At 39.9% G+C, this 23,774-nt stretch overlaps 1 protein-coding gene across 3 annotated transcripts in view; it reads left to right on the forward strand.

Moving 5' to 3' along the window:
* The window catches only part of RBKS (ribokinase), a 70,794-nt gene that overhangs the window by 44,819 nt on the left and 2,201 nt on the right, over nucleotides 1-23,774 (forward strand). For all 3 annotated transcript variants that reach the window (XM_027641658.1, XM_027641660.1, XM_027641659.1), the window contains one exon: nucleotides 4,660-4,848. In XM_027641658.1, the coding sequence (XP_027497459.1) occupies nucleotides 4,660-4,848 (189 nt within the window). The remainder of the gene's footprint in view (nucleotides 1-4,659; nucleotides 4,849-23,774) is intronic.

Genomic DNA, 23,774 nt, shown 5'->3' on the forward strand with positions numbered 1-23,774 from the left:
AGATCATTTTTTGGAAGAAATATTAGTAAGGTGAATTTTTATTAGTATGTCCAAAATCAAGAGACATTATTGACTTTTGGAAGATTCAGAAAATATCAGGTTTATAAAACTATATCTGTAGTCTGGGATAAGGACATTTAAGATACTGCTTATTAGTAGAGAGATTAATACTAAGGATAATCTTTTTAAAGAAAATATAATTGATATCTCTAGTAGTCAAAACAAAACCAGGTTCTTTTATAAAGTATTATAAATAAAGTATTTCATAATATCTCTTGAATTTGCCTTTTCTCTTTTAAGTAATAGAGAACTACTATTCTGCCATTACAAAGAAGTAGCCAGCAATTCACAGTATATTTTAATTCCAACTTTGTTCTAAACCTGATTTTATCAGTCGCTGGAAACTATGAAATTTCCCATATTTAGTCTAAAATGAAAGATGTCACTTTTGGGAGAGGAGGGAATAGCTTCAGGCTAATTCATTTCAATCAGCTTTTAATTATTCTAGTACGATAAGTATTTCTGCCTGTATGTACGTAAAAATTTTATAATTTGAAACAACTGGAACTAGCTTGGCTTGTGGCCTGATCTTGCAATTGGTTATACACCAAATCTATTGTACTGCTTCTCTGGGACTGTTCACATGTGTTAGAATTAATGAGATTGAATTCTTATTTTGTCATTCTCAAAGAAATCTCCTAAGGTACGAGCCAAGTTTGTAGCCAACTGGCTTGCTGTGTTTAAATATTTGAAATTAAAAATATTTTAAATTATCATATGTAGTTTTAGATGGATTAGCCTTAAAACTGGAACTGTTTCCCTGTTATTATTTATTATTATTCTTCCAGCAGTTCCTGGCAACACTTGCAAAGTTGTTATTGTGTTAGGTATACAAAAAACAGGCCAAATGATAGACTGCTCCCCAAAGAATTAACACTTCTTGTTATTTCACCAGTTTAGATTTGCTGAGGATCATAGGGTTGTAGAGGTTAGGAACAGACCTCTGGATGTCTCTAGTCCAACACCACAGTGAAACATGGCCAGTTGAGGTCAGATTGCTCAGGACTTTGTCCAGTCAAGTTCTGAATCTCCGAGTTTGGAGACTTCATGACCTCTGGGCACCTGTTCCACTGCTTCGTCACCCTTGTGGTGAAAATCTTGTCCTAATACTGGAATTTCCCGTGTTCCAGTTTGTGCTTGTTGTCTCTAGCCCTATCCCTGTGCATCTTCAAGAAGACTCTGGCTTCCTTTTCTCTACACCCACCTATTAAATTCCTGCAGACAGCAATAATATCTCCCCTTAGCCATGAGTTTTTAAGGCTGAACAATCCTGCTTCTCCCAGCCTCCTCTTGTCTCTGGTCACCTGACTGCCCTGGTCTCTGGTTACCTGACTGTCTTGATGACCTTCCATTGCAGCATGCTGTGGAATGTCAGTGTCTTACTTGTGCCAGAGATCCCAAAACTAGATATGATACTGCAGATTTGGTCTTTTGAATGCCAAGCAGAGGATCCAGAACATCTCCACGAAAGTGGCTGTGTAAGCCATAGGATGCCCCAAATGCACCACAGTTAGGAACAATTGGCAAATGTTCATATGCTAGGATCATTCTTGCTTTTAGGCAGTGTAAACTAGTACTGCTGTTGAAAGAAGTTAATTATTTTGGATTGACTTTTGGCGGTGGTGTGGTACTGGGGGTGGTGGTAATTTTCACACAGATCTGCCTTGAAATCCAGTTTGTTTCCAGGCCACACAAATGGCTGTGCTGGCACAAGAGAATGGGCCATGTCAACAGGAGTGGAAGGGAAAAATCAGGCCATTTTTTTTTCTGTAGCAGTTCTGGTTTGTGTCAACTTACCATGACTAGACTCTGCAGTCTAAAGAGAGATGGAGTGTTAACTAAGATTAGTGAGGACTGTGGCCAAGAATCTTCATATCAATGAAATTAAAAGCTTTAGTTACATTTTTCTACCACTCTTGTAAACAAAACTGTGAAAATTCTGTGTAGATTAGTTATATAATATCCATCATAGGTTTATTATGACAGCAGTTTTGTGGAATGTTGTCTTGCTTTATTAGGTCCATTTGACTGAGTAGTTTTATGAGACTAGTTGCAGAAAAACAAAATTCTTAATTTGCTGCTCTTTTGTACAGTATATGGCAAATGTCCACATTGGGCTTTTAGTATTGTTATTTAATTTTTTCTTTACATAACCATTAGTTATTTCCTTCAATTGTACCACAGTTTGTTTTTTAAATAAGATTCTACTGAAGGGAGGAACTTAAAAATTCACCATAGTATTTAACATCAGTTGACATTTATCTCAATCTCTAATTATTGGCACAGAATCTGTCTGGCTTCTGCTACTTTTATGATTCTTACAGCTTGTTCCAGTGTTTTTTAGTTTTACCCTCCTGCTGTAGATGAGTTAGATGATAGTGGTTTCAAGCAGCCGAAGATCTACTTTTATACAGACTCTGTCTGTTCAAAAAAATTTTGTTTATTGGTATAAGCAGTGTAAAGATGAAAAGAAAGATTTCTGCAAAACCTTTCACATATCAGTCCCGGAACAGTTCTTTCTCTACTCAAGCAAAAAATCCTGTTGACTTGGGATATAGGAAGCCCAAAGAGGAGTACAGTCTTAATGCTAAGCATACAGGATATGCATTTCATTAGGAAGAATATTGTATTTAAATACTTCATTTACCTTACTCATGAGCTACAGAAGTATACCAGGTAAGTAAACCCGTATTAGGTTTACTGTTTCTCTACCAAAACCAAATCCACTTTCATCCTGGAGACTTTGCAGCATAGGTAGAATGTTTGGAATTATTGCCCTTCATAAAGTATACTGCTTCCCAGTTTCATTCAAGGATTTGTGTTAATCCATTTTTATTCTTGTAACATGAGGTACTAGATGTTTTGAATACAGGAATGCATAATTCCTGCTCCAGAGATCTCAAAATTCATGAAGAGACACAGACTCTTTAAATGCCTGAATAGATTATGTATATATTTTAATACTATTTATCATCTATCCTTAGTTACTCCAAAAACATTATTGGTGTATTAACTCCTTGCAAACCTTGCAAAAAGATACGTCCAAAAGGTTTTGTGAGATACATTTTGAAAACTAGTTTTCTTATTTTTGGATACTTTTATAGCCTTTTAAAGACTGAAATATGTTTAATTTGCTTAAATAGTTCATACTGCAAGAGAAGTTTCAGTAGCATGGTGACATGCCAAAGAGGAAATTGGATAGGTTTAGTTGCCTTCTTATAATTTAAAGCTTAGTATATTCTTGTCTGGGATCAGTGTGGTTAAAAAAAGTAGTTTTAAATTCTGTGTACATGTTAGCCACACCTTGCCCTTGCAACCCACGAGTTTACCCATCAAGTCCTGCCACACCAACCTCCCTCTCACAGTGATCAGATCAACAGTGCTAGAAATCATTGTGCATTTGTCTAAGTAGGGACTGCAGAACTTGGTCATAGAAGTTTGAAAATTAAAACCAGTAAGTCCTCTGCTAGTGATATGATAAACTCTAGGGAGTGTGTTGGCATAATCTGGCCCTTCAGAGCCTAAGGGTGGCTGCTCTCGCCTGGGTCAGGCTGAAACTCAGGAAATGACAGTGGTGAGCAGGCACTGACTCACAGCTGGGGGCGGTTTGCTTGTAGATGGCTGTAGTAGTTCCTGTCCCCAGCTGTCTGCTCTCTCTCTCTTTACTACAGGCATGGCCTTTGCTCCATGAAGCAGTTGTTTAATCACTATAGTTTACGGTTTGTTACATCAAGAAGTATGTGCACTGAATTCAAATTTCAGTCAGGCAGAGGAAGGTAGTTTGAAACATTTCAGCAGCTGTTTCCCAAGAAGTTGAGCTACTCATGTAGCAGAGGTCAGGAGATTAGCTGCTGAAGAGCTTCCAAAGTAAGTTTTCCACTGAAAATAAGCCCTAAGAGTGTGGAAGTTATGTTCAGCTACAAGGCAGCTATCTGGAAATACTTCAGGCTGCATTCTTCAGAATCCAGCAGCAACCTTGTAGTATGACTTCCCTTTTCTCAGGCAAGCAGGACAAAATTTAGTAAAGACAGATAAATTTTAGGTATTCTCATCAAAAAATGTATATAAAACTAAACAAAGTGGTCAAAGTTGAGCAATTTTTTTTCCTTGAAGAGAATTTCCTTTTCTGGTTTAACACTGAGAATTTTAAAAAGTATTTAAAAAGTTTCTCACTTAGAGATAAATATCCCTCAACAATAGTGACCAAGTTGCCTTGTAACATTTTTCACATTAGACCACAAAGTGCTTTTGCCAAGACTGTGTCATTGTGTCCATTTCACAAATATAAAAACTGAGGCATGCGGGAGAAATGTGATTTTACTAAGGTTTGTATGTCAGGTAAGTTGTAGAAGCTGAAACAGAACCCATGCCTCCTGTGTCTCTGCATAGGCTGCTCTCCATTAGTCTGCTGCACCTGAAATGAATGCTGCTTCCCAATGAGTAGCAAGACATATTTGAATGTCAGTGTAGAAAGTGGTTTCATTATCATCCTACAATACACATTTTAAAAAGATATTAAATACTGTTTTCAAGTGCAACTGTTGTCCAAAAATGAATGCTGTCAGATTATGATTTTCATTTGCGTGGGTTGTTTTCCAGGCAGAAATTTTAACGGGCATCCCAGTTGGCAACCTTGAAGATGCTGAAAAGGTGGGACGCATGCTGTTAGAAAGAGGGTGTAAGCTTGTAATTGTTACTCTTGGAGCAGAAGGCTGCATGATGATATCAGTAGAAGAACCCATTCCAAAGCACGTTCCTGCTGGGAAGGTCAGGGCTGTGGACACTACGGTACGTTTTTGTGGTTTAACTGTCTTGCTTTGGAAAAGACTGCTTAAGCACTAAGGGAAAGCAATGAGTAATCAGCCAAATCTTTGGGCACTAGCACAAAGGCTAATTTATGATGTGAAATTGATATCTTGCTTCCAGCCTCTCATATATTAAGTGTCAGTTCACTTGAGTTTTATAGTCTGTATTTTAGATGAGCTAGAATTATACATACTGATGGTGTCTTTATGTCCCTCCTTTACTGAAGTAAGTACCTGTCTCTGACTGTAATGTCTGATGCCAGTGGCTTGAGCTGCAGTCCTATTTTTTCACCTTTGCCCAGTCAAATACTTGGTCAGAGGCATTTTAGTCTTTGACATTAGGTACTTTTTTTTTATTTCCTGCTCAGAACTAAATGATAGATACAGATATAAACAGGACAGGCAATAGTTAAGATAACATTACTATGAAAACCTTACCACATTGCACATATGGGGCTACTTTGTGTTCCTAGTATTATCTGACATAAATCCAAAATAATTCCAGTGGAGTTACTGAGAGCAGCACAGGTCACGTTGTATGTACTAACTATACATTTAAATGCCTGTTATAATAACGTCATATTACATATGTTCTGTTACAATAGTTCATTAAAATCCTGGAGATTTTACCATCTGGTGCATTCCATGTCTGAATTGCATTAATAATGACTAGTTCTTGTAGCATGTTTTTTATCCATGGACCTCATACTGATTCACAAAGAAGAAAGGCAACTGCATAAAATATGAGGAAACAGAGGCATAAGAGACCAAAATTACCTAGGTCAGTAGCATGCAGTGGCAGAGCCAGGAGTAAAGTCACTTCATCTCAACCAGATCACTCATAGATTTGAACTGTGATATGCTAATGCTGTGGAAAGCGTTGTTTAATATGATAGTTTTCAATTTAATTGTGAAATAGAGATACTATGGCTTTATTTTCCTCTTTTGCCCTTCTGTCATTTAGAAGTTTGACTTCGAGTTAGTGCTAATTTTGGAATGCCTTCAAGTTCTAGTTAAGGGAGGGAGGTATCACTGTAGTGTACTGTGCATAAGGTTCTTGGTAGGGCGCTACAGATGCCAAACAGCCTCTGCTTGCTTTTAGCCTAGAATTAGAAGTGCCAAGGGAGTAAAAGACACAGCTCCTAAAGCTGCCCAGAGGCAGGATTTATTAGCTTGGGAGCAACACCTTGTGAACCTGGCAGTACGGCTTCTTGCTCTGAGTTGGTAAATCCACTGCTTCTATCAAAGCTGAGCTTTAGAGTTTTCTTCTACATGACACAGAAGTGATGAAGAAGTAACATGAGTGATCTGCTTCTTCAAAAGAAGAAAATTGCTGCCAGATCAGCTATTGTTTCATATCTTAAGATATTTGCTGTTCTTGGAATAAAACAGCAATTCTGAAACCACACACTGTGAATGAAAAAGTGCTTTTTATCTTGCCTAGCAGTTCAGAGTTTCATGACTGAACTAATTTAATGCTCCTCGTTTTCTATTTTTTTCTTTTTCTTGTCTTTTTTTTATTTAACTTTAAATAAAGGCATTTTCTTTGAGTGTACTAAATCCTTGCCCTGCCTCCTTGTGGCCAACAGGTTATTGGCTTTCAGATAGCAGAGGATTTTCACAGTTAATTTTGTTAATCTACTTAAATACTAGTGGGCTGTTTTCAGTAAAACAGCTGTGCTCAGTTTATTCTTGCGGACTGAATGAAAAAATATGTGTTGGCCTTCCATTATAAAAGTCTTAAAGTGCTTAGCCTGATTATGACTTTTCTGAAAGCAAGTGGTTTTAAAGCAACCCTTACAAACACTTAGCAAAATAATGTCATCCTCAACTAACCTGGATAGCTCTATTATTAAAATAAATACTAAACATTCTAGTAGGACATGTTGCTCTCTTCAGGGGCATCTCTGCAGTAGATCCTTCCTTGGGGGAAGGAGCAAGCTGTGAGGTGGCTTACCAAGGAGCTACTTACCCACAGAGCATTCAGAGTTGTTCACGTATATGCTCTTAGCATGGCATTTGATAATAAAAAAAAAGTTGCTACCTTAAACTGCCCTGACTTCAGCATCTTGAAGGACCAGGCACAATCACATCTGGTTATGTGACGTGTCGATATTGTTTACATCTGCAGAAAATAAAGTTATTGCCAGACAAAGAGGTAAATGATGTGTATATCCTATCACAGCATTTGCAAAAGGTTACAGAAATTAAATTAAAACAGAATTTGCCATTTAGGAGATATACATGTAAGATACAAAATGAGCTTCAAAGGCCTCTTTAATTGTATAAATTTTTCCATAGCTGCTACCACTGCAGCACTACCCACAGTCCTCTCTGCAGCAGTGCAACTTCAATACTTACTCCTGGTCATTTCTGCAATTTTGAGAATTTTTGAACAAGAAAATGCCTGGGTAGGTACAACCACAAAGATTAAAAATTTGAGTTCCTTGCCCCAGTCTGTGTGGTCCCCATTCTCCAGGTCCACAGGTTCATCAGGGGCACTAAGGGTTGATAGACCATAGAGCCTGGCTCTTCTTCCCAGCCTTGAGTTGGTTAAGCTAAGCGTTTATTGGCAGAATGCTGGGAAAAGCTGGCTCCATCTCCCACTCTGTGGTAGAACATGAATCTTCAAGACTTAAAATCTGGCATTTTTCACCCACACTAAATCAATACTATAAAGGGGGGAAAAAAGGCCTGTTGATTCTTTTTTTTAGCACTAATTATCTTTATGTGGGCTTTAGTAATGTATGCAATGCTTCCCATGACTGTTAGCAGAGCTCTCCATACACAGTCCAAAACATGTAGAGCACGAATAGTCGTTCAGAGGGAAGTTTTGCAAGACATGGTATTGTAAAGCTGAAACATCTGTTTCTCCTCTTATAGCTTAATAGTGCAACAAGCTTTTGTTAAGAAAATTAACTTTCCCTTCATTTTACTAGTTTCTGCTAGCTATTTCCTATATGCAAATTTTGAATAAACAGAAAAATAAGTGAATTATTGGAAAATCATCCTTGAATTTTCTGGATGACAGAAAGATCTAATTAATCCCACTGGCCATATCAATTTGTATTTGAAACAGATGCTGTACATGAGACATTTGACACATAATAAAGTACTAACATAAGACAGGTATATATTATAATCTATTTTCATTACTTTAAATAGGTGCTTTTAAATGTACTTGACTACACTGAGTTAAGTATATGCATTTACTTTATTTTAGGAAGAAGCTATTTCCACTCTAGGTGAAAATAGTACATGAAGCTGCATTAAAATAGCAGTGAAGGATAATTATATAATTCCATTTATATGACACTTCTTCTGTTGGTAGCAGAAGGTTTCACAAACCATTCACAAATTTGATGAGCATTTCATAGAAAACAATAATATCATGTACGCTCATTTTGCAGTTGCATGTGTGTGTGTGAAGCAGTTTGCCTGCTGCTGAAGCAGAAGCACAGCTGAGGTGGAACATGGCAGATGCTCACAAACAGCTGTGGGACATGACATCATGTCAAAACTGTACTTGAGGTGAAGGGGATGATCTGTGTGATGAACCACATGATGATCCTGCTGTAGTAGCCCTGAACACACTGTCTTGGCAGTGGCATACACTGATGAGAGAGAGTGTCTGATGGGAGAGAAGGCCACAACATCATCCATATCAGAGAACGAAGCTCTGCTCTTTTTGCCCCTTCACCCTCGCTCTCCCCCTCTGCTTCTGACAATCATGCAAAGTGTAATTTACAGCACTATTTACATCTATTTACATTTACTAATTATATTCCATTGAAACTGCCAAGGAAAATTTGTCAGAAGAATGTAATTACTCAAAGCTGGAATTTGGCCAGCAGTGAGATTAGTTCCCTTCTATTTTGCAAAAAAGCACTATGGGATCATATGGAGCTGAGCACTTCAAGTGACAGCTAGGGACCAAGTCAAGCCCCTGAGGTACTGCCAGAGGCCTGCCTAGGGCTTGATGTGTGCAGGTGGGTTTTGCAGAGGTATTTGGGCTGTCTGAAGCTCCACATTTGGAACTTGAGATCTGGGATTCAGAGGATCATCTGTGCCAGGCCTCCTTTGGAAGAGGGGCAGTGTGGCAGTTGGTGGCTATGGCAGGCTGTAATGTGTCTGCTGGCTCTGCGACTTTGCTCTGTGGTTGCTGCTTGCAGTTGAAGTTGGGGTGTCCTGTCTAGGATCCATGCTTCAAATGAGAGAGATGGCACTGGCAGCATCTCTCCTGCATTAGTGGAAAATGGGTTGCTCTCTGACAAAGCAAGCCAGAGCTGCCCTGCTGTCATTCCCCTATTTCCAGGTTACGGGATGGAGATCAGTTTGGGGAGGGAGGTAATCTAGGATTAGTTTTCGTAACCTGTGTTTGCTCCAGAGCCCAGCTTGGATCAAGATGCTGAATATATGCTTGCATCAGTTAGGGTGACTTTCTAATTCTTGTTCCATCTGCATATCTGGCTTCAGCATGGATGTATTTTCTGGAAAGGCAAATGTACACACTTGGGTACACAATATTTAAATGAAAATTTAGAATCCCCTTTCACAATGATGCCCCTAGTAATAACAGAAGTCCATGGTCTCCCTTTTAAATCTCACAGAGAACCCAGAATGTTTAATTTCACAGTATTTCTAGGCACAGCCATTAAATTTACCATATAATTTCTTATAGTATCAGTATTTTCTGGTTGTGCTTTTCAAATATAGAGAGTGCACAACCAGCTGAGGGAAGCTAAGGAGGTCACGGGTTGAGGTGCCCTCATTGAGGAGACAGGATGATATTCAAAATTTAATCTATTCAGTTGTGCCTGAAATTTGTCATGAGTGTATGATTTAGTCTATATAGTTCTTCACTGTACCATATTCTCAGAGACAGACGATACATGCTATCTGTCATAATCATAAATGTTATTATTTTTTATGTCAGTTCTGCAAAAGAAAAGTTCATTGTTACAATATGAATTGTCATCAGATGTTTTGTGTTCAAATACTGTTGTTTCCCTCAGAATTCTTACTACAATATATTAGATCTGTCTCTATTACTAGAGGAGAGAATTATGCAGGGTGTCTTTAAGTAGTAGACTACTCGCTGAGCAGCTTTGTATTGAACTCTGAAGATGTTACACAACCTTTGTTTTAATAAAGCCTCATGTAAGTGTATAGCTATATAATTTTAGATATGTCACAGTATTCAGGCCTGTGCAGCAACTGTGGTCTAAAGAAGGCAGTGTGGTTTAGCAATTTGAACAAAGGACTGAGTAAGAGTTCCAAGGCTCTGCAAAAGACTTGCTGTAAATCCTTGGGAGAGCTACTTGTCTTCTTTGTATCCCAATTTATCTGTCCATAAATTGGAGCTGCTATTAATGTGTTGCATATAAGCCATGAGAAGTCTGTTAGAGATCAGAACAGGATCTGGGAGGCCTTTTTCCCAGGCTTGTCATATAACCTCAGGCCAGTTGTGCTTCTCTGGGGGCTTTGCAAACTCATTGAAGTGCTTCTGCTAGAAGTTGCGAGGTCTTGTCTGTAAAAATATGGTTTACACTAAAAATTCTCTGACTTAGCTGTATCTTCTCGTTTGGAGGAAGCCTGAGCCAGAGGAGTGAAGTGGACACTGAAATAAAGCCTTAGAATATAAATAAATCCAAAACAGTCCTCCTAATAACAGCAATTCTTTGTCTCCTGACTTTGTGGCCTAACGTCTGAGGCTCAAGGGGATATAAATACAACACTTTATGCAATGACTAATTACTCAAAATTCTGTGCATCAGCAGAAGTGGGACTTGTGGTTGACTCTAATATTATCAAATGCCTTTGCTATTTAATAATCTTGTAGCCGTACATTATTTAGCATGCCGTTTGCACAAAGAACAGTGATTTTATTTCAGCTATCTCCCAACAAAGTAAAAATGCAGCTGGTAGTAAATGAAGCATTTGGCAGACAATGTGTCTGATGTACAGTTCTCTAACTTGCTAAGAAAAGAAAAATGTTGTTGATTGTTTAACCTTTTCCTGCCCAAGGATGTAGCAAGGAGTAAAATGACAACCAAGGTTTTCTTTTTTCTTTAACCCTAACCCTAAAACCTAACCTTTTTGTCTTTTTCTTTTTCCTTTTCTTTTTCTTTTTTTCTCTTTTTCCTTTTCTTTTTCTTTTTTCTCTTTTTCTCTTTTTCCTTTTCTTTTTCTTTTTCTTTTTCTTTTTCTTTTTCTTTTTCTTTTTCTTTTTCTTTTTCTTTTTCTTTTTCTTTTTCTTTTTCTTTTTTTTTTCTTTTTCTTTTTCCTTACCTTCCTTTCTATTTCAAGGAAAGAGAAAAAGTAACTACCAGGCAAACATCTTATTTATCAGTGGAGTAATTATGCCCAGAACTCCCATTAACATCCCACAAACCAGCAGCATAATAGCTTCCTTTCTTTAACATGCAACCTAAATAGGTTAATAAATAAGTTTAGTTCCAGTCATAGCCCGCTTTCTGACTTAGCCTTCTGCATTCCCTCTTTTGCAAATATGGAATCCATTGAATTTTGGAACAGAAAAACCATGAGGAATAAGTTAATCTGCCAGGCACTCCAATCAGCGATCTGCACTGTAAATCTATTTAAAGCTGCATTTATTATGTTCTGAAGTTCAGCTGAACTGTGAAAGAGCACATGACTGAAATCACTGCATTTGAGTTGACTCACAGCTAAGTCTAGATGGGACTTGCTTGGCTCCTCACACGTTTCTGTTTCTGATTCAGGCCTTCTAACGACACTTCAGTTTTTGAAGGCTTGGTCAGTCGCCTAAGGGTATAGCAGGTATCCAGTGAAAAAAGGGATTGCAGGAGTTGCATCCGTCTGCAGCAAGCTGGATGCACCCTTTTTCCTCCTGGAGAGCAGAAAGCTATATTATCCCCCTTTTACAAATAGGAAAAATGCAACAAAAATGTTAGTGATTGGGTGCACTGAAGCACAAGCCAAAAATGTCCTGCTCCAAGTTATACAGGGAGTTGTAGTGATGAAGCCAAAAATGAAGTACAGGCTTATATTGTCCCATGCTACTCTTTTAACTTCTAGACAACATTGTCATGGAAGGAAACACTGTTTATCTGCCTAGTAACTGTCTATTTTAATCTGTAAGAACAAACAATGTAAACAAAATGAGCAAACAGAAGCAGGCTTGTACAGAACAATTTGCAGCCTTGTTTTCCAGTGGAAGATTCCATGGACCACCCAAGCTTTGCTCTAGTCCTTTTCTCAACCACGGAGCACCTAATTAAATCCCTTTCCATTCCTGACTCTAAGTAGAAGAGAGCCTACAGTCCTGTACAGTTTCTTTCCAGATGGAAATGCATAATTTAACAGAGATACAGCTGACAGGGAGAAGCAGTATTAGCATTTGCCACAAATTGCATTAAATTACAAGGGATACTTAATGAAGACATCTTATAAAAAGAAGATTTAAGCCAATATTTAGTTTTCTAAGACCCTTCTAAGACTGTAGAGTGCCAGGCAGCAAAAACCTCATAGTAAAACTGAATTTCTACATTACTTTATTGATACCAAGAGTTGTTTGGTTTTGCCACACAAGATCAGTAAAAGGTCATGACATTCTGTCCTACAGCTTCGTTCCTATACATGTATACATATACAAAAAGTTGCTGAGCACTTTACATTATTTACTACTTGGGTACTTAGAACATGAAGTGAAATTATATTCATACTGCTGTTTTGTAGGTGGGAAACAAAAGCACATAGAGACTGGCTTGTTCAGTGGCAAGTGAACTTGCTTCCCTTGTTTAACCATAACTTCTTCTCTATGCTTCTCTTAAAAAAAAAATAGGACTGGAGGAAAATTTTTGTCAGGCTATCCATTTTTAGAACTGGACATCATTGTAGATGTCCACATAAATGAGAAAGTACCTAGCAATGCAGAGTTGCTTTGCATTGGATACTTCTTGAAGAGGCTGTGAGGAGTTTATGGAAATATGCTATGAGGACAAGTGCTCTTGCTCCACTGCTGGCATACTAAGAACTGCCATACTAAGAAATATTCCAGTTTGGAAATTAACCCAATTGATTGGTCTGGACATAAAAAGGTAGGAGTGCTGGCAGCATTTATGCAGCAGCTGAAATGTTTTGTTTGGGGACCAGAACACATGAAGGATACAGCATCCTACATCTCCACCTGAGATTACATTCTGATGAGGTCTAGGGAAGCGGAGTTCAGAAATCTTGAAGCTATCTTTGTGCCATCTCACTTCTGGGATGTTTTAGCAAATGAAACAATGGTATAATTTATACAGGTTGAGAGCAGAGTAGGAAATGACCATTTTGTTGCTTCTCTTGGGCTAACTATGGCTTGCAATGCAATTCAAAGTCATTGCAGCAAAACATGCTGCATCCCTTTTCTTGATTTGCTGTCCTCCCCTTGACTTTATGATGAAGCCAGCACAGGCTCTATTCCAAGAGCATGTTTAGTCCTAGTATGTAGCTCACCCTGTGTCAGAGCAGATACTGGTCTTCCAGTGCATGCACACAAGGCCAGTAATGGTACATAGCACTCTGGGATTTCTAAGTTGCGCAAAGGATCAAGAGGAAGGAAGACCAACTGTGTGCAGCCATCCTTCTAATTAAATTCCTGCAGTTAAAAATAGCTAGTGGAAGCTGGCGCTTCTGGCACATCCAGAGCGTCACCTTCCCAAGTATCTTTTTCTGGCCTGAGCCATAGGAAGTTGCAAATGTGATCCGCTGTGTAATAGTGCAGCATATTCTTGGCCAAACTCCTCATCATTTTCCCCCTCTTTATGGTTAGCTTACAAATGTCATATGTCTCCTTTTCTTCTTCAGAGCTATTCTCTGCAGAACCAGGTATCATCCAGGCTTTGTGAAAGATAACTTACTCTTCTCAGTTTCTTCACATCAGTTCTGTCTATGGTGAGAGAGAAGGCAAACCTGGCTCTGGAGCCCCTCACCTACTTAGTTGCCCAGAAATACCAGTTGCAGTAATGTTGATATTGAAAAATATCAGATTTCCTGATTTCCCCCAACAGAGTTTTCACTGCCAAGTAATTCTGGTCACTACAGAAACAAGAAAGGTTTGAGTTGGATCAGTGATATTGCATAATTAGGTTTTCAAAAGAACAAGAACAGAGAAATGAGAATAGTGGGGAAATCAATCTTCTTGCTTTTGCAAATTCTAACCACAGAAAATGCCAGAAGTTGCATTTCTTATCAAGAATAAAGGAATAGCTCTTTAGTAGCCTGCCCCATGGACAGAATGTGTTTTGCAGCTTTCACTAGAGAAATGGAAGGAAGCTAAAACTGTTAAGTTTTGGTGATTGATAGCAGTAACCTATAGGGGTGTCTTTAATAGCCAGTTTGCAGTTGAGTGTGATGATTTTGTTACTTTTCTCAGGGTTTTCTTTTGTATCTATGTGTGTAGAGATAGACAAGCAGACATAAAAACAGCTATTCTAGAACAACTCACCTGTAGAAAAACAGATTGCCAAATTCTGGCAGCAGTGTTTGTCAACTGCCCAAATAGCTATAAGGAGTATTTGTTTTATTCATTTCAAAGCACAAATAGACACAGAAATATGGGAAAAAGGTAAGAGAAGTCTCTAGAAGCTTGTGCCTCATTGCTGTTGTCTGTGATTTTGTTACTGAAATAATTAAGCAGGCAGTGTGTTCCTTGGAAAGATCCATTTTACAGGGAATGCCACAGAGAATACCTTGGTGCTCACCTACTGCTGAAGACCGTGAGTGAGGTGTGAGAGCCCTGTTTTCTGCGTTTCTACCCCACAGGTTAAGGACAACAGAATGAATGGGTAGCAGTGAACAGTACAGCAGAGCAGCAATTCTGGCTTGTAAATCACATCTAACTGAACTTCGAGAGAGGATATACAGCTTGAGTACTCATCGAAACGATTACACAAATTCAGTTGGAAAAAGAACGCAGGGAGCTGGCAAGAGGACAAAGCTAGGGTGAGCTCAGACAAAAAAACCTCCAGAAGTTTGGTGGCTTTTTTCCCTCCCAGGATGTGTAGTTCAGAGGTAGGCAGAAGCAGTGGCCAGCCAACAAAGGCTAGATACTGTGGTTTTGAAAGAGGCACTCGAGCATATGGAGCTTTCGTGCAAAAAAAGAATGTTTTTTTGATCAATTCCAGGCGAGATGGCAGTTGTGTCATTCTGAGTGCTTCTCGTGAGATTAGATGGGATCACTAAGAGTCTTTTGGCATTTTCAATCTGAGAGAAAAAAAACACATGTGGCTAGTGAAATTGCCCAGCACAGATATTTCTTTCTTCTTACTTAGCTGGTAGATTATGGGGTCCTGAAGCCATGTCAGCCTCATACATGATACAGGGTGACACAGTCAGTGACAATCTGCCCAGTTCTTTCCTGGTTGGAGAGCTCATTGTTTGGAAGGGAAACCCACTGCCAGAATTTGCAGCGTACTATCAAAATACCGTGATGTATTCTGGGCAGAGCTTCGACTCCAGTTTCATTTGTTCATTAAATGAAATTTGTGAATTAATGTGTAAGCATGAGCTTTGTTAGGATGAAATCACAATTTGGTGCAAGTGTGACATGAATAATGAAAGGAGTGAAGTACTGCTCAAGGAAATGAGATAAGTGAAGCTTTTGATTAGAGTAGTAGAGTAGCTGCGTGTTTTTGAGGCTTGATAAACCAGTTTGAGAAGTACAAATCAACCTTCTGAAGAGCTACTATATTTAGCGCCAGGCTTCAACCACGACTCTTGATTCTGTGCGAGTTCAAACTCTGGGAAAGGTAGATACAGCTCCTTTAGCATGTTCAACTGAAAGTCCATCTTATATCTGTTAGCGATGATGTCCATGTGCTTCCATTTTGTTGACACATCATGGTGTATATGCTGTACTTTGCAAGAGTGCCACTGGAGAGTTTTGTGTTTGGCTGAAGTGTAATGAGTTTTCCGGTACTGTGTTTTTTATGTCATATGGTATTTTGTGTGCACTCCAGAAAAAACCCAAAACAAACAACCAACCAAACAAAACACGAAAAACAAACCAGGTGTGGAAGGTTTGCTGTTTCTGAGTTTCTTTGTGAGGTATGAACTTCCGAATCAAATGAAAGAACATAGCTCAAGTGTGAAACCAGGAAAGAGGCAGCTACAAGGCAAAAGTTCACTGAATCTTAAACAGGAAATTTACATAGAAGTGTATCCCAAATTGAAATATTCCTTGATGAAATATCTATTACTCTGGTACCATAGAAATCAGAGTAGTGATGAGTTGTTTGGTTGATGGGAATCTCACAGGTTCAGTGACGTGGACCCATTGTTTTCAGAATGGCATGTGGAATTCCTGATTCAGTGCTCTTACTCCATTGTGTAAGAAAGAAATAAATTTGTCACCTCTCATTAATGCTATCTGGAGTTGAAAGGTGTTTATATGAGCATCATCACACTGAATTGTTTCGATGATTTAGAAAACAGAGTGCTCCCTGTGGGTGAATACTTTATTGGCTTTCTGGGGTTAGACTAATGCAGTCTATAACACAGAATAACTTTGTTCCCTGGTGCTGAGCAGCATACTGGAATATTATTACGCATCAGAACGAAGGTCTCTTGTGCTCCTTCTCGGTTTTCTTTAGTGTGCACTGAGAGAAAGCCATCACCTCACAGACAACTTGCAGTATTTTTTCTTGTAAATAGTGAGGTGGGAGTTACTCTGTTCTGATCCTGATTGAGAGTCCAGCAGAGCTGTGGAGTCCACTTACTAATTCTGCATATCTCAGTTCTGAGGTTCCCAAGCTGTGCCTCACTTTCAAAGGATGGGTAGGTCATCTGACTCCTGTTAGTCCAGGAAAGATCTGGAGCTCTGAATTCAGCCCACAGATGTCTCAAAGTGGGTGTTCTTAACATCCTTGATCTTAATTTGGGTTCATTTCCCATCACTATTACCTGCCTTCAAAGCACATGCTGATAGAGGCTTTGAAATGTAAAACAGATACTTTCATCTGTGCTTTTTAGATGACATACAAATTAAAAATTGCAGAGTTGTGAATGTTGTATGTTTTATTTCCAACATTCACCACAAACCAAACATTTCAGGGGAATTCATGCATCTGTAATGCTTGTCACTGTTCTTTTTAGAAACAGTGCATAACTTAATATAGTAAGATGTTTCAGAAAGCAAAAAAATTGTATGCAGGAGGCCTTGTACTGAAATTAATCTCTCAGGAATGCAGGGGGTTAACGGTCAGGCTGATTAATCACTGTTAATGAACCATCAGGAAATCTGTCAGGAAGTGGGTAAAAATTCCTGATGGCTGATGTGAAGCACTGTGTGGTGTGCTTTGGTTTTGGTGTTTCCCAACTGATAGTCTACAGTGGGTGTAGTTTAGTTACATCTAAGTTCTCAGGACATGTGAAGGACCAGTTGATATGCTGCCCTTGTTCAGCTTGAGTAAGTCAGGAAGAAATTTTCCCCATTTGTGGCTGTGCAAGTACGTCGCAACATAAATGCAAGAGAGTCAGGGATTGCTCCTTCCCAGAACAGAATCTGGTAAAGATACAGAAAGGAAGCATGCTCGTTCCCTCATTCATCTGGTCTGAGCCCATAGGGTACAGGGGGAAGAGTGGAACAGATGGCTTTCCCTGTGTGAACAAGGAGCCAGAGTATTAGGATTTGGATACACAACTGAGTTAATGAATTGCCTGGTGTTGACCGAGGGTGAGGTTTCACAGTTGGCTCAAGCTGATCCAAGATCAGGCTGAAAGGAGTGTTTTTAACCTCTTTCTCCTTTGCTTTGGACTAGCTATCATGCGGTAATATAGCAACTTGCTGATCTGGGCAGAAACTATTGTTGCTTGGTCAATGTTGTCTGACTTAGAAGGATCAGAGAACTGATCTGCCTCACTGCTTGGCTGCACAGGTTCTAGATCTGGTGTAGAGGAGGGCGTGGGAACATGAGACAAGGATAAAAACATGAGTGGGGACTGAGCCTTTCTGCAGTAGCATAGCCATGGGTTGGCTTAAACCTATTACGAAACTGCAGTCTGAATCACTGGAATTAGCAGTGCACTGTCAACCTACAGGGAATGCAAATTAAAACGTGTTATCTTACACCTCCTGCCGCTGTTAAACAGTGGCTGAGCACAGCCGTTCTGCACGTGGCTCAGAGGAAGGAGTATATGGTGGGGCAGCAGTGTAACAGTTCTCCATGACTTGGTCTGGACTGTGCAGACCACGTCAGACATCACTGGGAGGTGTGTGGGGAAGGCAGAGGGGAAGAAGAAAGGAACAGACAAGCACCACTACCACTGTGATTCTCTCTATATATTTTCCTTTGGATTAGGGTAATTGTTCTACAAGACTGTAGAAACACTCAGTTACCAGAGCACAGATTAAGCACAGTAATGTAGCTGCAGACCCAGACCCTAAAGGTCTGGGGTACCGTGTGCTTTTTCTAGTACTTCTCCTTTATTTTCAACCCAAGTGTCTTTGCAGTGTTCTTTAGTCAGCACCAAAAGCCTAACTTAGACCTAAAAAGGTGAGCCCTTTGATTCAAATTCTTTTGGGTTTTGTTGCAAAATTTGGTAATTCCATGTTAAGGACATCTTATCATTTTGTTCTGGCTCAAAATTCCATGCGAAGATACAGGAATAACTGTGTTAGTGGAAAATCTCTTTGTTATTTTCAAATATTTCATGTTTTAGAGGTTTGTAACAAAAGGTCTGCTCCTTTAAGCACAGCCATGCGAAGCCACACCATTATCTGTAGGGTACCTTACAAAGACAGCAATGCTTCCACACAGGATCAGCAACCCCAGACACCATGGGAGTAGTCACCCTTCCTAGGCCTTGAGGTGAGGAAATAGTTTGAAAACAGTCAAATTACTTTAATTTCAGGAGAGTTTCAAGATAGTGGAGTTAGTTTAATTTAAAGACTGTCTTAATTTAAACTGCCAAAATATGTCTCCAGTAAAACATAAGGAAAAATGTGGGGAAAAAAATATTAACCTCAAAAAAAAAAAAAATTAAAAAAAGTATTCCACGGACAAGTAAATGCAAATGTAAAAAAACCAGCCTGCAACATTTCCAGAAATAAATCATTCTCCATCTCATAGAGGATAAACATGGGCTCTTGCAGGGAGAAGGAAACCATAAAGACAAAATAAGGAGCTTTATAACTGATTCAATCACTGTGTATGGGGTTTGCATGGCAAGGTTTTGGTAGTGGGGGACTACAGGGATGGCTTCTGTGAGAAGCTGCTGGAAGCTTCACCCATGTCCAGTAGAGCCAATGCTCCAAGATGGACCCACGATTGGCCAAGGCTGAGCCCTTCAGTGATGGTGGTAGCGCCTCTGGGAAAATGTAGTTAAGAAGGGAGAAAAATACTGCTGTGCAAAAACAGCTGGAGAAAGGAGTGAGAATATGTAAGAGAAGCATCTGTGCAGATACTAAGGGTACTGGAGAAGGAGGGGGAGGAGGTGCTCCAGTTGCTGGAGCAGAGATCCACCTGCAGTGGCGCAGGAGACCCACACCGGAGCAGGTGGATGGCCAAAGGAGGCTATGACCCCATAGGAAGGCCATGCTGGAGCAGGCTCCTGGCAGAACCTACAGAGAGAGGAGCCCACGCTAGAGCAGATTTGCTGGCAGAACTTGTGACCTCGTGGGGGACCTACACTGGAGCAGCCTGTTCCTGAAAGGCTGAACCATGAGGAATGGACCCACGCTAGAGCAGTTCATGAAGAACTGTAGCCCATGGAAAGGACTCACATTGGAGAAGTTCATGGAGGCCTGTCTCTTGTGGCAGGGACCCCATGCTGGAGTGGGGGAAGAGTGTGAGGAGTTCCCCTGAGGAGGAAGGAGTGGCAGAGAAAACGTGGAACAAACGAACTGACTGCAGCCCCCATTCCCTCTCCCCCTGTGCTGCTGCAGGGGGAGGAGGTAGAGAAATTGGAAATCCTAAGTGTAAGCTTAGGAAGAATGGAGGGGTGGGGAAAGATGTTTTAGGTTTTGGTTTTATTTCTCATTATCCTACTCTGATGTGATTGGTAATAAATTAATTTCCCCAAGTCAAGTCCATTTTGCCTGTGATAATAATTGGTCCCTGCCCTTGTTTCAACCTATGAACCTTTCGTTCTATTTTCTCTCCCCTGTCCAGCTGAGGAGGGGAGTGGCAGAGTGGCTTTGGTGGGCACCTGGCATCCAGCCAGGGTCAACCCACCACACACAGTCACCAAAGGGTACTTTACTCCCTGAGCATTTCAGCTGAAATTATCTCATACTGAGACATAGACCCTCTCAGCACAAGACTGTCTGAATATATCTGAAGGCTGGAAATGTTTCTCCAATTCCACTAGTAACCTTTCATCAAAGCATAGCCCAGGGATTCTTGTAGGGAGACATAGGCTTTCCCCACTTATGAGGAATGGATAGCGAGCATCTTTGCTGACAGCTGGTTTTGTGTTATATAGGGCTAATTTGCAGTTTAGGTACAGAGTAGGCAGGGGTACAGCAAGGAATGCTGAGCAGATGTGACACAGTGATAACATCCTTAGCATAATCCAGTATCACACAGTTGTGGAGTGCTATAAATACAACAGGAATTCTCCAAGGCCCAATTCCTTCATAGAGTTGGGCATCTCTGCATTGCCATGGATTTAGACTGCACTAAATCAGTGTAATCCTCAGGCTTCATTCATTTGTGCATGCTGTGAATGCTCCTAGGAGACTCTAAGCATCATTGAAAGCAGTGTCACTGGTTCTGCATTATAAGGCAGTTTTTGACAGCTTTTGGATTGATGTTTTGATTTATTCCCTAAATGAAGAATTTATCATCACAGGCATAACATTTCTCTTGTACTGCTATACAACATCCTTTTAGGGTGTTGCTTTTAGGCCTCGGTAACATGCTCTTAAAATGTATTTAATGGAGTGAAACCCTGTAATACCCAGAGCACACAGGGACGGTGACTTCTTGAAAAAATCACACAAGAAAAGTTTTCTGAAGTTCAGTAACAACGTCAGGCTTCAGAAACCAGAGCCCCCTCCTGTTCTTACATGGTTGCCATTGCCCTTGCCCAAGAGGACAGGCTGGGAGGGCAAAGGCTGAGGAGGAGGTTGCCCAGGAACAAGGCAGTGCAACTGCTGCCATTCCATGAACTGTAGCTTTTGGCCTTTTGGCCTCCAATTTTTTTTGGTGAGCAAGTCATCTTATTGTGAAATGCATCCTATTATTCTGTGCATGATGGATTGAAAAAGGCTTTACTTGCTGGAAAGGCTGTTGAACAATATAGTTTCCACTTACAAAGCACTTCCCTAAAAAGCTTCTCAGGGCAGCATCACATAAAAATAGTTATACTCAAGTTGTAAACCAGCTTCTGACAAATCAGGAATAACAAAAGCTGAGGTATAAACAGAAGTGTTTTCATGGGTTTTCTCTTCTCTAGAGGCACAGGATCTCAATCAGTGGTGGATTATAAGAAACAAAAATGCCCTTTTCCAGACACCCAGGAAAACAAGGACCTTCCAGACTAGTGGCACGGAATATAAATAGATTTAAAACTGCTTCAGAACCATAAAGCTTAGTCAAAACCATGACATTTGCATTTTAGAATGAGCCATATCATATCAGACAACTTTTTAAATCCAATTCTTTATTTTATTTCATACAAACTAGCGTCTCCTGCTTTACAGAAAGGTTAAATAACTCACACTTTTATAATTATGGAATGAATTGTCTCCAGGCTCTCAAAGATATGAGGATTATCTCAAAGTCTGCAGTGTATTAGGAGTCCTGGAAGACAAGTGCTGAAGAATGCAAAATATTGCATACTCTGTGTTTATATTTTGTCAGTGGGCAGAATAAATGCACCTTACTAGTAGTTTTCAAATTCATTATTTTTGTGAAGTAGGTGAGAATTATTTTTCTTATAGCAGGCTTTGAAATAGGTAAATGTAAAGCTACTAAATTTGCTATTCCAGTGTTTGGACAATCTTTATTTCACTTTGAGCCTGTTCCTTCTTCTGCTCTCTGCCGACCTTCTCTGATTCTACCAAACCCCATGTAGTTTAATCCACAATACCAAAGAAGGAAGGTCTGTTTCTGTAAGCCAAAAATAGTTCTTATTGCAGTTAACCTTGCAACTGAATCAGTTCTGCTATTGCTCTTTAAGTCATGTTTGACCAGTCATGTCTGCACAGACCAGAAGCAAGGCTGAACAGGGTATCTACATAATCAGTCTGATGCATGACACTGTTCTCAGTGCAGCAGCTCCTGTATTGAAAACACCCCCCTACAAAACGTTTGCTTACCAACATCTGAATTTATTATACCCTTGGGGTCAGTAGTAACTGAGCTTTAGAGTTACCGACTACTTCAATTATGTATAAGAAGTAAGGATTTCAGTAAAATTTTACTGGCATCAAATCCTTCTGTATATTCCCCAATCACCCTGTAAACTTTCCTCTTGCAAAAAAATGCTAGGGGGCCTTTTTCCATTCTGCATGGAAGTCCGCTGTTCTCCTAGTTTTTTGCTTTTAGAGTTATTTATCATTATTCATTCCCACCAAAAGGGAGATCTACAGCCATCTCACAACCTCAGAGCATCACCCACAAGCAGAAGGGCACAGTAACATTGATGGGAGAACTTGCATTCCATTTCCCTGTCATACTAAGGCCTGGGTGACAAGTCTTCTTTTTGCTCCAATAGCCAACAGCGCAGCAATTATTAAAAAAATATCAAAAAGACAGTATTCTGCTCCATGCTGCTGTTGAGTAATAATTTATGCTATTTGACACCAGATATTCTGAGTATTCCTCATTAAAATATTTGGCCACTGCCATTTCCCAGTGATCACTGTATGAGAGATATTTGATGTAAAAATGATGAGTTCTTCCTGCTAGAGCTACACAGAACAGATCTGCGTGCTGAAATTCTACTTCTGTCTATAACAACAGTACCAAAATAGCTTTAATAATTAATCATGCACTGATTAGATTACAGACTCTCAGATGGGCTGGAGATTTTTCTATTATGCATCAGACAAAAGACACTGGCAATGCTTAACTAGCGATCACCTGCTCTTGCTCCACCTGCCATTGTGGGAGCGCTCCGGAAACCAGAAGGGAGACAAAGGCCCAACAGAAATTGATAAAAACCTTCACCTGCCCCTGGTATGTTCAGGAATACAGAACTGTTGAAACAGGTGCTGCTACAGCTGCAGGCCAGGGTACAGCTTCGCTTATTAACTTGTCATTTGCCAGGCAATGCTCTCCACTGTACTCTGATGGAAGAGAGTACCCAAACTCCAGCCTAAGCGAGCATTAAGCAAGGAGTTTCCTGACTTGGAACACCAATGCAAACAGCCACTGTGGAAGGGCTGGGCAAGGAGAAGCCAGGCATAGGGCAGGTGCCCCTATCCTGCACTCACCGCTTCAGGGTTCCCTTGCAGCGGCTACACTGCTCTGCCCTGTCAGCTGCTTGTAATGTTATGAAAACATTTCTGTGGAAGTGGCATTGTTTTGCCAGAATGATATCATATGCAGCTGATTTTAGGGTAAGTAGGAGATTAAGACTGAGAACCACTAGTACTCAAAACTGGAAAATTACTTTGCAGCCTTAACTTCCATTAGAAATTTTGCTCAGTTGTTTTAACTAAGTTTTTTCCAGGCCCTTTGTTCTTGTCCCATGACTCTTGGGGCCTATTTATTACAACTGCAGAGGCAAAACCTCTCAGGGAAATAGTCCATATGCTGGTTCTGGAAAGAAATAAGATAATACTAGTGTGTCCAGTGTAATGCTTTTACTGGTGTAAAATTATGATTAAAAAAAGGGGACCTTAGGACTCGTTTTATGGTACTAGCAAGAATTGGTATCAGTCTGTCTTAGAAACCAAGCCAGTTTTAGGGGAGGAGGGGGGAAGGATGCTGT

The sequence above is a fragment of the Corapipo altera genome, unplaced genomic scaffold (assembly GCF_003945725.1).
Source record: "Corapipo altera isolate COAL_440 unplaced genomic scaffold, ASM394572v1 48b, whole genome shotgun sequence".
In the NCBI taxonomy this organism is placed as follows: Eukaryota; Metazoa; Chordata; class Aves; order Passeriformes; family Pipridae; genus Corapipo; species Corapipo altera.